The 14,520-nt window shown below is 42.1% G+C and overlaps 1 protein-coding gene across 1 annotated transcript in view; it reads left to right on the top strand.

The window, feature by feature from the left end:
* ANTXR1 (ANTXR cell adhesion molecule 1) overlaps positions 1-6,156 on the top strand; it is a 223,807-nt gene extending 217,651 nt beyond the window's left edge. The window contains exons 18-19 of the mRNA XM_054728105.1: positions 2,177-3,137; positions 6,005-6,156. Coding sequence (XP_054584080.1) covers positions 2,177-2,437 — 261 coding nt within the window. The 3' untranslated portion in view covers positions 2,438-3,137; positions 6,005-6,156. The remainder of the gene's footprint in view (positions 1-2,176; positions 3,138-6,004) is intronic.
* The last annotated feature ends 8,364 nt before the right edge of the window (positions 6,157-14,520 follow it).

The following is a 14,520-nucleotide window of genomic DNA, read 5'->3' on the forward strand; positions in this document are numbered from 1 at the left end:
TTTTATCATAGAGGCCAGGTGTGGCGTGCAGAGGCTCGTGCCTGCAGCTCACTTCGAAGGCACTAAACTAGAAGTCAGCCAACCTGATACTTACTACCTCCAGCTTGCCTTTCCACAGTACATAAGGGCATTATTGTGTCTGTATTTCCCCATCTAAGACTCATTTTCCAAACACCATGTGCCAGGCATCACCAGCATTGATTAGGTTAATCCTCATAATGACTGTCAGTGGCAGGTGGTACTGTTATCCCCACCATGTCTCACAGTGGGGTGTCATGCAGCAGGGCACGGCAGAGAGGTGAGCTTACCCCTCCCCTCTGGCTGCTTAAGGAATGCTCTGGGCTTTCTGTCAGCTCTAACGGACTAGGGGCTCTAAGGAACCACAGCCCAGTCCTCTGGAGCAGGAGACAGTGAGTGCAGTCCTGGGGCCCCACGGGAAGGGGGCTTCTTGCCCTCCCCACCTCAGCCCTCCCTAGTGGCCTGCAGCTATAGCCAGGAGGTCATGATGGCTGCTGCAGGGACTGACTAGGGAGGTCTTTCTCTCCTACCCCCACCCCTACCTCTGGATTAATGGGCCTCCTCTCATCCCCAGCCCATCCACCATTGCTGATCCCCAGAGGAAGGGAGAAGCCACACAGGGACCTGACCCCAGGCACCAGCAGCTCCTTCCCCAGGACTGGAATTTCACCAAGGAAATGAGTCTCTCGTCCCTGGGTCTGACTTGGCATGTCTAGGAACGAAGGGCAGAATGCATAGCACAGTAAATCCCAACTCTGACTTGTCCGTTACAGGAATTTATCACAGATGGTAACCATTAGGGCTCTAACGTCTTGAAGGAAAGAGCTTTATCCAGAATCATAAATAAACTGTAACCAAGGCTTAGGTTTATAAACCTGTAAAAGACGACTTCGTGCCCCACTGGGAATTTACAGCACTGGGTTACACCGTCAGCTTAAGCCTGAGCTTGCTCTGGGAGTTCTGGGCGATGCAGTGAGAAGGTGGTAATTTATTTCTGCAGTTCGTGGACCCCCAATCTGAACCTAACAAAGTCAGGCCCTGATTTCATCTCATGAAATGGAAGCTCAGAGAAGATGGGATGCTGGCATCTAAATATGGCATTGTAATTCCTAAGCCAATCGTGTAGCAGCAAAGTATAAAACAAGGCCACTCCCTTCAGAAGTTTTCATCTGATCTGGTCAGGAAGGCAAGGCACTTACAGATCAAACGATTTTAGTATGTAGGCTTCGGTGTGCGGCCTTGATTATAACTAGAGAAGAATTTGAGGCGGGGGGGGGGGGGGGGGGGGGGGAGGGCGTGGCTAAGGCTGAACGGAGGCTGGAGTCATCGGGGAAAGCTGTGTGGAGGAAAAGGGACTTGGCTTAACGACTGGATGGATGAGCAGACATGGGCACCTGTGAGCACAGGTTTGCTCACCCCACATCTCCCACCAACATGCATTGTGTCCCTGCGGTGACTCTCCTCCCAAGCCAAGTCTCAGATCACACACTTGTATATCCTGCAGCAGTGGTTGGCAAACCGAGGCTCGTGAGCCACATGCGGCTCTTTGGCCCCTTGAGTATGGCTCTTCCACAAAATACCATTTTATACACGTACAGTGCGATTGAAACTTCGTGGCCCATGCGCAGAAGTCGGCTTTCGGCTCTCAAAAGAAATTTCAATCGTTGCACTGTTGATATTTGGCTCTGTTGACTAATGAGTTTGCCGACCACTGTCCTTCAGGTAACTATCCTGAAGGTAATTGTTCCTCAAATTCCACCAACCCCACCTCTTCCTAGTTGTGTGGCCTTGGGAAAGTGACAACTTTTCTGAGCCTGAGTTTCCTCATCTGTGAAATGCAAATGGATAATAATGCCTGGCTGACAAGGCTGTTGAGATTAAAACCGGTGACCTCTGGACGTGGCTTGACCCTATGCATCAGTTAAGGTCAGGCCCCTTCTCCTCCTGGAGAGACAAACTGCAGAGAAAGTGCACGTGAACAAATAATTTGCAGGCTTGGGAAAAGGAGACAGTAGGCTGTGGTATGCCAGCAGAGTGTTGTCACAGACACTGGTCTGCTTTGGACAGATTTCTCTCAGGCTGCCCACCACACCTCCCACCTGTCCTGTTGGAAGGTCCTAGCTTCAGCTCACATCTCCTTCTCTCTGATCTCTTCCAGGGGCGCTGTATCAACTTTACCAGAGTCAAGAACAACCAGCCCGCCAAGTACCCCCTCAACAACGCCTACCACACCAACTCGCCGCCTCCTGCCCCCATCTACACCCCCCCACCTCCTGCTCCCCACTGCCCTCCCCCACCCCCCAGTGCTCCCACTCCTCCAATTCCATCCCCACCTTCCACCCTTCCCCCTCCCCCTCAGGCTCCACCTCCCAACAGGGCACCACCCCCCTCCCGGCCTCCTCCTAGGCCTTCCGTCTAGAACCCAAAGTTCATGCTCTGGGCTCTCTCAGAAACTTTAGGGAGGAGGCTCCTCTGTGGTGTTAGAACGAGTCTTTCCAGTTAAAGGAGGCTTCTGCTTTGGAAATGAGTGGTGACAAAGCCCACTAACGTTCACACATTTTAAAAACTGGTTTATAATGCCAATGTGCCGACAATTGTGATCAGCGGAAAGAAATCGAAATGTTGAAATGCCTGAAAACAAATGACAAGGCAACTGCAGTCACAATTATAGCCAGCCAGCCATCACCTCTAGAGGGTTCCAGAGACAGTGAAACTGCTGAGATGCTCCAAATGGGATTGTGTCTCATGGAGACCAATAAGAAATCATTTCTCTGAGGGTGAGATGCGAAGTCGGATAAGAAATAACATTGCTGAGTTTCTAAATGCTGCTTTCTCGCCTCCACTCCAACTCCATCATTTAACCTTGGACCCTTGGACCCTTGGCCCAGGCACCAAGGAATCCTCACCCCTGTGCACCACCCAGGAAGGTGGAAACCCTTTGCCTACTCATTTAGGGGAAGCTTGGAGTAGCCACTGTGGCAAGAAACTCAACCTCAGACAGATATCCAAAAGTATGTCTTACTGGGATTTTCAGAGGAGTAAAAACACACCATGTTTTCCTTCCAAATTCTCCCAGTTTCCAAGTGAGGAAGAGAGCAGGTGTTCACTGATGGAAAAAGGTATGTTGCCATGTTGCTGTGTAAGTGAGTCAGGTGTGTGCATTGATAAGGGGCACACTGATGGGAGCATCAGACAGTTTCTAAAACCCACAGCCATCAGCAGCTGGGCGTGGCTGGCTTTGGCCTACATCGTCCCCTAAATCATAGACAATACATTGTCAATGAGCAACCTGCTAATGATGCATGTTAAAAATATAGATTGGCTTTGGTTTAAATCACTTGAGATATGAAGAAGTGATTGATGCCATTTTCCAGAGATAAACGTGAGTTGATCTTCCCAAAATGGCACCACTAGCACCTACCACACAATTTCACTGATTTGATTCTTCTTTCTTGGGAAAGTTATGCACTAGAGACTTCTAGATAGAGCTTTGAGACAATGGTCCTGACATAATAAGGAAACTATCACCCGGTTATTTGATTAACCCCAAAAAGGCACATATGTGGATGGAAATAGATTTCTCCTTGGCTTTTCAACATGCTCACAATTTATTATCAGCTATTGACCCAGAGGAAATACACCAGAAATGCTCTGCCTGAAATTTCCACCCTGCCTGGGGCTCACTCCATTGCTCCAAGTCGTTCTACATCTGTTGTGAGCAGAAGCCCTGCAAACACTTTCTAAACATTGGGTCTCATCACCCAGTGGAGAAAACAGGGCCATTGTTGAGGGCCTCCTGCACCAACCTGTTCAAAATTATCTCCTCCTCCAACTTTCCACAGTTCTTAAAATTCCTCTCCCAAGCTCCTTAAATCTTTCCAGGAACAAAGTAGAATATAAATATAAACATAGTGCTTTGGGCTCTGGTCTCCAAAGATCCTCCAAGAACCCATCAAGCCAGACTCGTTGTTTCACTTTACTTAGAACAGAGACATAAGGATCTGGCATGCATTCCATAAACACCGATTCTTCTAGCCATGACAGACATTGCTAATCAATCACAGCACTATTTCCCATGCAGCCCAATGACTTCTTCCACAGTCCTCAAATTACAACTCTAAAGAACCACCACTCACCTATTAGAATTGAGAAAAAGACAGAGACAGAGAAAGAGACAGAGAGACAGAGACGAGCTCTATTGGCCAACCCTATTTAGAAAACAAAAACAAACAAGGGGGAATGGGAAACCCTTAGGCAAAAAAGGTACAGTCAGGGGAAAATAGATCTAGGCACAGTGCCTAGACTATAGGCACTAAATGTGCAGTGTCAATGCCAAACTGACACTTCTCCAAGTGTACCTCAGACCCAGCCCTTCTCCCAGCCTGCCACTCCCAGAGAATCCCCCAGCCTTCTCATAGAGCTAAAATCAGAGATGGTGTCCAGGACTTATGAAAGCAACCTCCCTCCCCCAACCCTCAACCTGGCCTGTATTGTCTGTTTTTAGAATACTAGGCTTCTTCTTTAGTATAGTCCTTCATGAAGTCGGGGCCAGAATGTCTCAGCCACTTGCAAGGACATTGCTGAGCCCCAGAAAACCATTCCATAGAAGAATGGGACCCCAGGCTCACAGTGTAGGGATGTTGAGCCCATGACAACTGTTTTGACTGCTGGCAGTACAAAACAGTCCACCCCACACCACTGCCGCATGACTCACTGCGGCCTTAAGAAAATTCAAGCCGAGATGCTGACATTGTGAAAAAAATCGGGTGCGAATGCAACATTCGGGAACTCAACAGCACATCAATCAGAAGCTCTGTGCAGTTTCTGAGATGTTGTTTCGTGCACATTTTGATGAAATAGGGAGCTGCAAATATATGATGATTTTGAAGAGGATTCGCAGGGTTTGTCCTTAAAACGGACTCATTGTGTCATCCGTAGTCATTTAGAATTACAGTTGAGAAGGAAAAACACCTAAACACCTATGAACAAGGCAATATTTTAAGAGTAGGCTATTACAGGCAGGAAAATTCTTTAACTGGTTTATAAAATCTATCAGTACTTGTATCATTCCCTGTAAAAGGCAGCAGACATATGATTGTGATCAGGAAACTGCACAAAATTATTTTTTAAGCCCCCCATGTTGTTGTCTTTGTGAAGTTTTTTTTTTATAATAAAACCCAACATTTTGTTGTATATATTCGTATTCCATGTGTTAGATGGAAGCATTTCCTATCCAGTGTGAATAAAAAGAACAGTTGTAGTAAATTATTATAAAGCCAATGATATTTCATGGCAGGTTATTCTACCAAGCTGTGCTTGTTGGTTTTTCCCATGACTGTATTGCTTTTATAAATGTACAAACAGTTACTGAAATGACGAGACCCTTGTTTGCACAGCATTAATAAGAACTTTGAGGGGTCCCCTCTGTTAATGATCAGTCCACAAACAGTTTCTGGCCTGAAGCTTGGCACATATTCCAGTGAGACACCAGGTCTCTCTTTTCCCAAGGTCAAGAACAGAGCTGGAGGACAAATTAAAGAATAGTCTTGGATATCTGGCCATGGGGAACCTCACTGTAAATATCACTAGAATGGGCAGAGATGTTCGCAAACTTTCATGTAACTAAAGTCCAAACACTGTCAGATGAGGGAAACCATCAAAACATCAGAAAAAAATAATAATAATAATTGTGAGATAATGAGCAACGGTTTCAGCCTGATGCGAACTTAATAAAAATAATTAATGCTGTGTGAAATGGGTTGAATTAGTTTGCAAACCTTATAAAGATGTACGCAGTAAAATGCCTGTTAATGCACACCAGGTGGGAATGGGGTGTTCTGGTCAGTTGCCTTTTCTAGTTATCTGAGCTCTACTATATTATCATACTTGGATAACCAACTTAAAAGAACTAGAATATGATTTTTAAATACACTTAACATTAAACTCTTCTTCTAAGTCTTTTTTTTTTCTTTCTGTGATAATTCAGAAGGCAGTTATGGATCTCCAGTGCCTCTGAGTCATTATTAAAAAAAATTACTAATCGCTCTACCATGCTGTAGGAGACCAGGCTAAGACTGTACAATGACGAACTCTGGAAGTTGCTTTTTATAAAAAAAAATAATAAATTCCTAAAATCAACTCTTTTACTGGTTGTCTCTTTGTTATAAAAATAAACGTAGGTTGCTCAAGAGTTTAACATCCTGGTCATAATAAAATAGCTGCCCTCTGCAACTGAAATTATGTTTCACAAATTATGTTGTGCCCTCCGCTAAACTCCTTACTGCCTTAATTACTCTTTCTTCTTTAGCTTCCCAGCATTCAAAATATTATTTGTTTCCAGTAATCGTATTAAGTTTTAAAAAGTAATCAATGCTAAGTGAAAATGAAAAATGGAGACAAAGAACACAGAAGAAATATGTTGTCTCATTTAGGATTATGTGCCTGCAACAAAAAGTGGCTATGATTGATTTGACTTACAGAGCAAGTATTCCAGAGGTTTCTGGCTGCTCAAGAAACCCAGCAGTATTATAGATAGTGCTGCAGTAAATACCCTTTTATCTACTTACACTTCAAAATATATTTATTATTGCCCGGCCGGCGTGGCTCAGTGGTTGAGCATCGACCTCTGAACCAGGAGATCAAGGTTGGATTCCCAGTCAGGGCACATGCCCGGATTGTAAGCTCAATCCCCAATGTGGGGCATACGGGAGGCAGCTGATCAATGATTCTCTCTCATCATTGACATTTCTATCTCTCTCCCTTCCTCTCTGAAATATATATATTCAGGAACAAATAAGAGACACTTTTACCTACAAAAAAAACTAAGTGAAAGAGCTGAATTGAAGCTTCTAAGAAGAATAAAGTGGTTTGTATCAGAAATAATAAACATTTTAAAGATATTTTTATTGATTTCAGAGAGAGAGAGAAAGAAACATCAATGATGAGAGAGAATCATTGATCAGCTGCTTCCCCCATGCCCCACACTGGGGATTGAACCCACAACCTGAGCATGTCCTCTGACCCTGGAATCGAACCATGACCTGGTTCATAGGTTGACGCTCAACCACAGAGCCAGGCCAGTGGGGCTGAATTTTTTTCTTTGCAAGTCCTCATTAAGTCTTGAATTTATCTTAATTGGAATAAAACACATCTGCAAACAGAAAATCATGGCACAATTTATTTCCAAGATTTCATTAGTATTTCATTTTCATAGCATTGGGCACATAGACATTTTTTAAATTATATTCTTAAACATTGAATCGTTTTGAGATAACCGGCTAGCAATTTGGAAGGAGGTGGGGGCGGGGGGGAGTTAGAGTCCTACCTCCCTCCTTACACCAAAATAAATTCCAGCTGAATTTAAGTGTAATAAATAAAACCAGAAACATATTAGAAGTAGGAAAAATGCTTACTGTATGGTATGAAGAATTTTTAAATCCTGCATATTGTTTGCATTACCGACCAGCTTTCTGATGAAATCACTTCAACTACCCTGAATAGTGAGTGCTCCAATGTATTACATTGACTAAGCGAAGGAACCATTAGGGACAGGAATAGATCACTGATCAGGTGCTGACCATGAACTTGAGCGGGAGATCCACAATCATTCATCACTAAATCCAGTTTTTTGTCTTCAGAAAAATATGCCTTTCTCTGGAGTCTCACAGGTTATCACAATCATTATAACACTTTGTCCCTCTAGATATATAGTAAACAAATATTGCTTATAATTATCAAACATTTGGTAGAAGGCTATGGAGTTGGCATATGCAAAACACATGGATTTTATTCTTTTTTTTTTTAATATACTTTATTGACTTTTTACAGAGAGGAAGGGAGAGGGATAGAAAGCTAGAAACATCGATGAGAGAGAAACATCGACCAGCTGCCTCCTGCACACCCCCTACCGGGGATGTGCCTGCAACCAAGGTACATGCCCTTGACCGGAATCGAACCCAGGACCTTTCAGTCCGCAGGCCGACGCTCTATCCACTGAGCCAAACCAGTTTTGGCGACATGGATTTTATTCTGATTACAGTTATATTGTGTTGACTTGGAGTTATCATACCTAAACCATTTAGAAGCCTCATAATTCCATTAGGAATAATATTTTATTCCTCTCCTTTTTACTGAACATTCAAATGGTCACTTAGTCATATAAATTTTCCCTGAAAATCAATAAATAAAAATAAATAAATAAGCAAATAAATAAATAAAATAAAGGGCTATCTAATTGGGGGGGCGGAAATAAGGTGAAATTTCTATCTCTGCTGCATAAAAACATTTCACATGGATTAAAGAAAAGAGAATGAAAGAAAGTTTTCTTGTTTGTAATTATTAATAACTGTGTCCACTGATAGCACTGTCCTAAATGGATGAGTCTTATAATCTTACCAATCAGGTCTCAACTCCCAGGGAAAAGCAAGAAAGAATGGAAAGAAGAATGGAAGGGCAGGAAGAAGTTATACTCTCTATAGTCAAGGCAAAAATAAACATAGAAAAGAAAAAGGCTCTTTTCACTGCCTCCCCCACCCCAAACACACACTCTGATACCTTAGTAGAGCATGTATTAGTGTAGTCTCCCCACCCACAAATCTATGCATAAGGTGCCTGTCACATAATAGGAGTTCACCAATGTTAGTTGAGTGAATAAACATAAATGAAGAATTTCAGCGTCTGAATGTTTAAGCAGATCAACAATAGAAATGGAAGCTCTATCTGAGACCATGTTTTCTTTCAAGAACCAGAGGTAATAAACAAGTTCTCATTTTCTCACTGCCTTTGAGCAAATATTCCAAGTGTGGACTCTCACTGGGTGGTACTGAATGAATTATTATGAAAATTTATTAACTTTGTCAGCTGACTGGATTACTTTTCAATGCATACACATTCTTCCACATTCTGGGTCAACTGAGGTCAAGTCCTTTTTTCAGTTGGCCTGGGAGGAAAAATAAGAGTAGATGCCAGAACTTAGGGTAGGTGCCAGAAGGAAAAAAAAAACGGCGCCAGCACTGGCAGTCCCCAGAAGAATCAGCTCCAATTTGCCTCGTTTGTTTATCAAGTGTCCTGTCACAGGCCCAGATTCCCTGCCATTCCATGAATTCATAGAGCAAGACTCAACGGTTGTGTCATGGTTCATTGAGGAAACAGCAAGAATCCTGAATCAGGAGTCAAGCTGTTGTGATTCCCATTAACAAAGCAGCTATACACAAAGCAGCTGTTTATTTGTAGATTTATGTTCTAATATTTCACAGCGGCCTGAAAGGGCTTTGTTCAGTCCTTAATAAAGAGGCCTCTTCGCCTCAGTTTGCTGAGCCTGTTCTGTCTCAACTACTGCTAAATTTGTTGCCTTTTGTAGATTACAGAAGCCGAGGCTCACTTTTTTCTTTTTCAATAGACTTTATATTTTGGAAAAGTTTTAGATTTACAGAAAAATTGAACAGATAGTGTAGAGAAGTCCCATATAACCCCACTTCTATGCACACAGCTTTCCTTATTATTAACATCTTGCATTAGTGTGGTACATTTTTACAATTGATAAATCAATACTAAAGCCCATAGTTTACATCAGCATTCACTCTTTGCAATATACAGACCTAATAGAATTTAACAAATGCACACGTGTCCACCATGTTTTCATACAGAATCCTACAGAATAATTCCACCATTCTTCATCCTTCCTCCTCTCTTCCCTTGAGCCCCTGGAAACTTCTGATATTTTTACTGTCTCCATAGTCTTGTCTTTTCCAAAATACAATAAAGCTGGAATCATATAGTGTATACCCTTTTCAGATTGTCTTCTTTCACTTAGCAATATGCATATAAGGTTCTTTCATGTCTTTTTGTTGCTTGATTGATCTTTTTTTTTTTATTGCTGAGTAACATTCCATTGTATGGATGAACTACAGCTTGTTAATCCATTCACCTATTGGACACTGATGTTAGCTTTCTGACCAATTTGAACAGTTCATAGAGAGGAATCAGTGGAATGTTTTTATGTGTTCTATAAACTATTCTAAGGTTTTCTGTATGTGTTTACAAGCTATAGGTTGGAGAGAAAAGAAAAGTTATCCATTATTCCAACACCAAGACAAAACCTTTTAAATATTTTCATTTATTTTCTTTCAGTCATTTTTGTTTTTATATGCCCATTTAAAAATATTGAAATCATACTATAAATACAATTTTCTACCTTGTGTTTCTTTACTTAATATCATGAAAATTTGTAGAGAATAGAATAGCGCTCTGCCCAGATGCACTCTTCAAGGCTAATAGAAGGCATACCCACCCCAGCTGCTGGGAATATCATCTGCTCCCGCTAGTCTTTGTATTTCTCAGTTTCACCACTATCAGTCTAAGCAAAAATTTGTTTATATCGCTATACATTCATTGGGCTTCATGAATCTGAACTATGCATGTATTTTCATCAAGTCTAAATTTTTTTTAGTCGTTATCTCTTCAAATATTTCCTCTCCTCTATTCTCTCTCCTTTCCTTCTAGTACTCCAAGTAGACATATGTTAGACCTTCTCACCCTGTTCTCCATGCCTCTTAACCTGTTTTTCTTATTTTCTCTTTGTCTCTGTATTATACATTCTGGATAATTTCTTCAGACCTATTTTCCTGCTCATAGATTTATCACCTATATCTACTTCTTTCTTTAAACCATCATTTGAGTTTTTATTTGAATTTTTATATATGACTTTTATAAAAATTCTATTTGGTTGTTTTGCAAATGTGCCTGTTCACCTTTCATAATCACTTGTACCTTAAATGTTTAGTCACCACTTTTCTTTCTTTAAATATATAAAACATGCTTAATTTATATTTTGTAATCAATAATTCCCACATCTAAAATCTTTGCTGGTGATTCTGTGGCTTGTTGTTCCTGCTGGCTTTTGCTCATAGTGCCTTGTCTCCTTAAATGCTTTTTTATTTTGCCTCTGAGCTCATATTCCTCAAAACTTTATTCATGAAAAACTTGCAGGTTTGTTTTGTGATTGCATTTCTGCAAAGAGGACTTATATTTGCTTCTGAAATCATTACCAATCCAGAACTATTTTAAAATAAATTCTGACCAAAATTTATTTAGAATCATGCAAATAGTGTAGATTTGGATTACAAACTTGCATGAATGCCAGCTTGTGCTTAAGAATTCTCATGAGAAAATGTTCTCCTTTAACCTAACATTAATAAGCCAGATTCCTTCATATTTTTATCTTTGAGGCAGAGTATTTTTCTAGTTCATTCATACACTGATTATGTTGACTTTTAGGGTCCTAGTTCCTTTCCTTGGCTTTTGTCTTTTGGTATAGTATATGTAATCAAAATATAAACATGTGCATGGTAATAATAAACACCAATTTCAAAGAGTGGTTACCTCTAAGGAGAGAGGGAGAGGGAAAACATCAAGAAAGGCGACATAGAGCGTTTCAACGATGATGTTAATATTTGCTTTTTAAAAGTATGATTCAGGGATGGCTTAATGTTAGAGTCTCATAGAGCTATGAGTAGGTCCAGAAGGTATCAGATATGTTATTCTTGGAATGTTTCTGTTTGTTTGAAGTATTTAATAACAAAAAATAGTTTAATAAAAATAAATTCTACTTCTCCCACTTAGTATTTGTGTGATCTTGAGCTTCCTTTTTTTTTTTTTTTTTTTTTTTTTGGTTGCAAATAAGACTAATATAATGCCTACTAGATGGGCTGTTGAGAGAAGTCAGGACACGGTCAGAAACCAGCCAAGACATCTGTGTGGCGTCTAGAAGGAGACCTCAGGAGCGGGCAGGCACTGGGATGGGTTGTGGTTCAGACCAGCCAATCGGACATGTGGCATGCCATCATCACACTCTCTTCTAAAATGCGAGGCCAGAGATGGCCAATTCTCCCTTGGACTAGAATGGTTTGGAGGAATGAACCTGGGTCCTGATGTTCCAGTTGAAACAGAAAAGCGGTTTGGGTTTGTAAAACTCTCTGCTTCCTCTGGCTGGCCAAGCTCACTATTTCCACATCTGTCCGCAGGTCAGCGGAAGCCAAATATGTGAATGTAAACATACACAGTGATTCTTGCACAAGAGCACTTCAGGAACCCAGATTCAACCCAGCAGATCTGTAAGGGCTGACACCACCTGTAGCAACAGGCAGCCACCTGAGCAGACTAGACACAGAAAATAGCTGAGAGAAGACAGGCCAATTAGAAATGGCTCCCATCCTTCCCTCATCTACCCTCTGTGGTGCTCTCACTCACTCAACTCAGAGTCAAGCATCTTCTCTCCACCTCCAACACTTATGACTGCTATCCTTCCTGCCACCTCTCTCCTCTGTTCCCCCTAGAATCCTCATTTCTAGAGAAACTCTCTCCATCATTGCTTCACCACTGGCCTCCTGCCCTTCAGAGTCCTGGCTCTCCCTTACAGCACTTGGCCCCACATATCACAGGGCCCAGAGGCAGTACTGGAGTCTTCCTCACTACTCCCACCACCCACACCCCTCCACCTGTTCTCAAGGATGTCATCTACCAACTTGTCAGGAACATCCTCAGAAATTCTGATGCTTCCCAGAACTCTGACCTTGGCTGTCTTCAAACCACATATTGTCTTCATATCCATGCCTATGATTTTAATTTTTCTCATGAGCCTGGGACTCCCAAATCTATACCACCAACAGAGATGTATCCCCAGCATTCCAGACCCATCTTTCCAACCACTTCTGGATGTGACTACCTGAGCATTGTATAGTTGCCTCAATCGCCCTATGTTCAATGTTGACTCGTTCTCTTTTTCTCCCCTCTCCCAAGCTTGCTACCTTGTACTCCCAAATATAACAAACAACCACCGTGGCTCAGTCATGGAATCTGTCATCTTCTCCTAACTACCACATCTAGCCAGTGACCAAGTTCTGTTGAGTCTGCCTCTCAAGTAACTTTCCTAATAGCCTCTTCTATTGCAGCCCCAGTTCCTGTCTAAATTCAGGTGCCATCATCCATTGCCTGGTACCTGGTGCGGTCATTCCCTAATTCGCACCCTGACTCTTGCCTAACATGTTTCCCAATGGTGGCTCCAGAGTCATGTCTCTAACACACAACACTGATCTTGTCACTCCTGTACCTTAAAACCTGTTTTTAGAAACAAGTCCAAACTCCTTGGTCATCTAACCCATTGAACAACAACAAAAAAAACAGTTATAAAGCTGTTCTGCCAGAGATCCACTCCCAGCTCCCCCACTTATTAACTGAGGGACTCACAGGGTCATGTGAGTCTGTGCCTCAGTTTCCTCGTTGTAAATGTGCATAGTAATTGTGCATATGAGGCATGTTAGCTGCCATTGTTAACTTTCTAGTCTCACTCCTCATCATTCCCCCACAAGCACCTATGTTCTGTCCAGGTAAATAGAATGATTACCTATTCCCTGAAAGCACCAAGCTCTCCATGCTTAAGTACTGCTCACTCCTCTGCCTGGAATGCCTTCCCTCTCCCCTGTCCACCTGAAGAGCTCTTATTTAAGCTTGAATATTACTTCCTCTGTGAAACCTTCCATGATTTTCCCTTCCTCTAGTCTGACACATCGCCTGTTACATATCTATCACAGCACTCACCGTCAAATCCCATTCTTTTGTCTCTATCCAACCCCTACCCCACTACGTGACTATTTCATCTTTGTTTCTCCAGCATTTAACACAAACCACATACAAGGGAGATCCTCATTAATTTCATGAGTGACTTAAAAGTGAGGAACCTGAGCTTCATAAAGATGAATTATTTGGCCCACTCTTCTCAGTGCTTCTCTAATCTTCCACATAGCGCCAGTGCCACAGCTATAAGGGATGAGGGGCCGCATTGACCTGTATAACTAGAACCCAGAGCTGTCAACAAACCCAACATCTCTCTACTACACTTGTCGAAACTCGTTCTAAAGTTGATTGTGGGGTGGTTGCACAACTCTGTGAATATACTAAAGCTGTCGAATTGTACACTTCAACTGGGTGAATTTTATGGTATATGAATTATATTTTAAAATTAGATTTTAAAACAGGAGAATGGGAGATTATAAAATAGCAACAAAATTTAAGGAGGAGGGCAGCAGATGGATGAGTGATAAATAACCTAGGGATTCCCCTCAAAAAAATGAATTGTATTTTTCTGAGACTGAATTCTGGAGCCATCATCCATTGCCTGGTGCATGGTGCAGTCACCCCCTAATTTGCACCCTGACTCTTGCCTAACGTGTTTCCAACTGGTGACTCCAGAGTAATGTCTCTAACACACGCCCCAGTAGGGGGCGTGCAGCAGACAGACTTTCTCCCACGGAGGAGAAAGTCTCAATTAAAAGAGTTGCACTATGGATGCGTCCAAAGATTTGGGGATCAACCATCCCAGGTATCTCTGGGAGAGGCAGCCAGGGGGGGAGGGGGGCAGAAACTGAGGTTGAAAAATTAAGAATCAGTTAAATCTGGGAAGCCTTCCTCCATGCCACACACCTGGGCAGCTGCCAATGGAGTTGTACT

Source organism: Eptesicus fuscus, chromosome 16, assembly GCF_027574615.1.
Source record: "Eptesicus fuscus isolate TK198812 chromosome 16, DD_ASM_mEF_20220401, whole genome shotgun sequence".
NCBI classification, from domain to species: domain Eukaryota; kingdom Metazoa; phylum Chordata; class Mammalia; order Chiroptera; family Vespertilionidae; genus Eptesicus; species Eptesicus fuscus.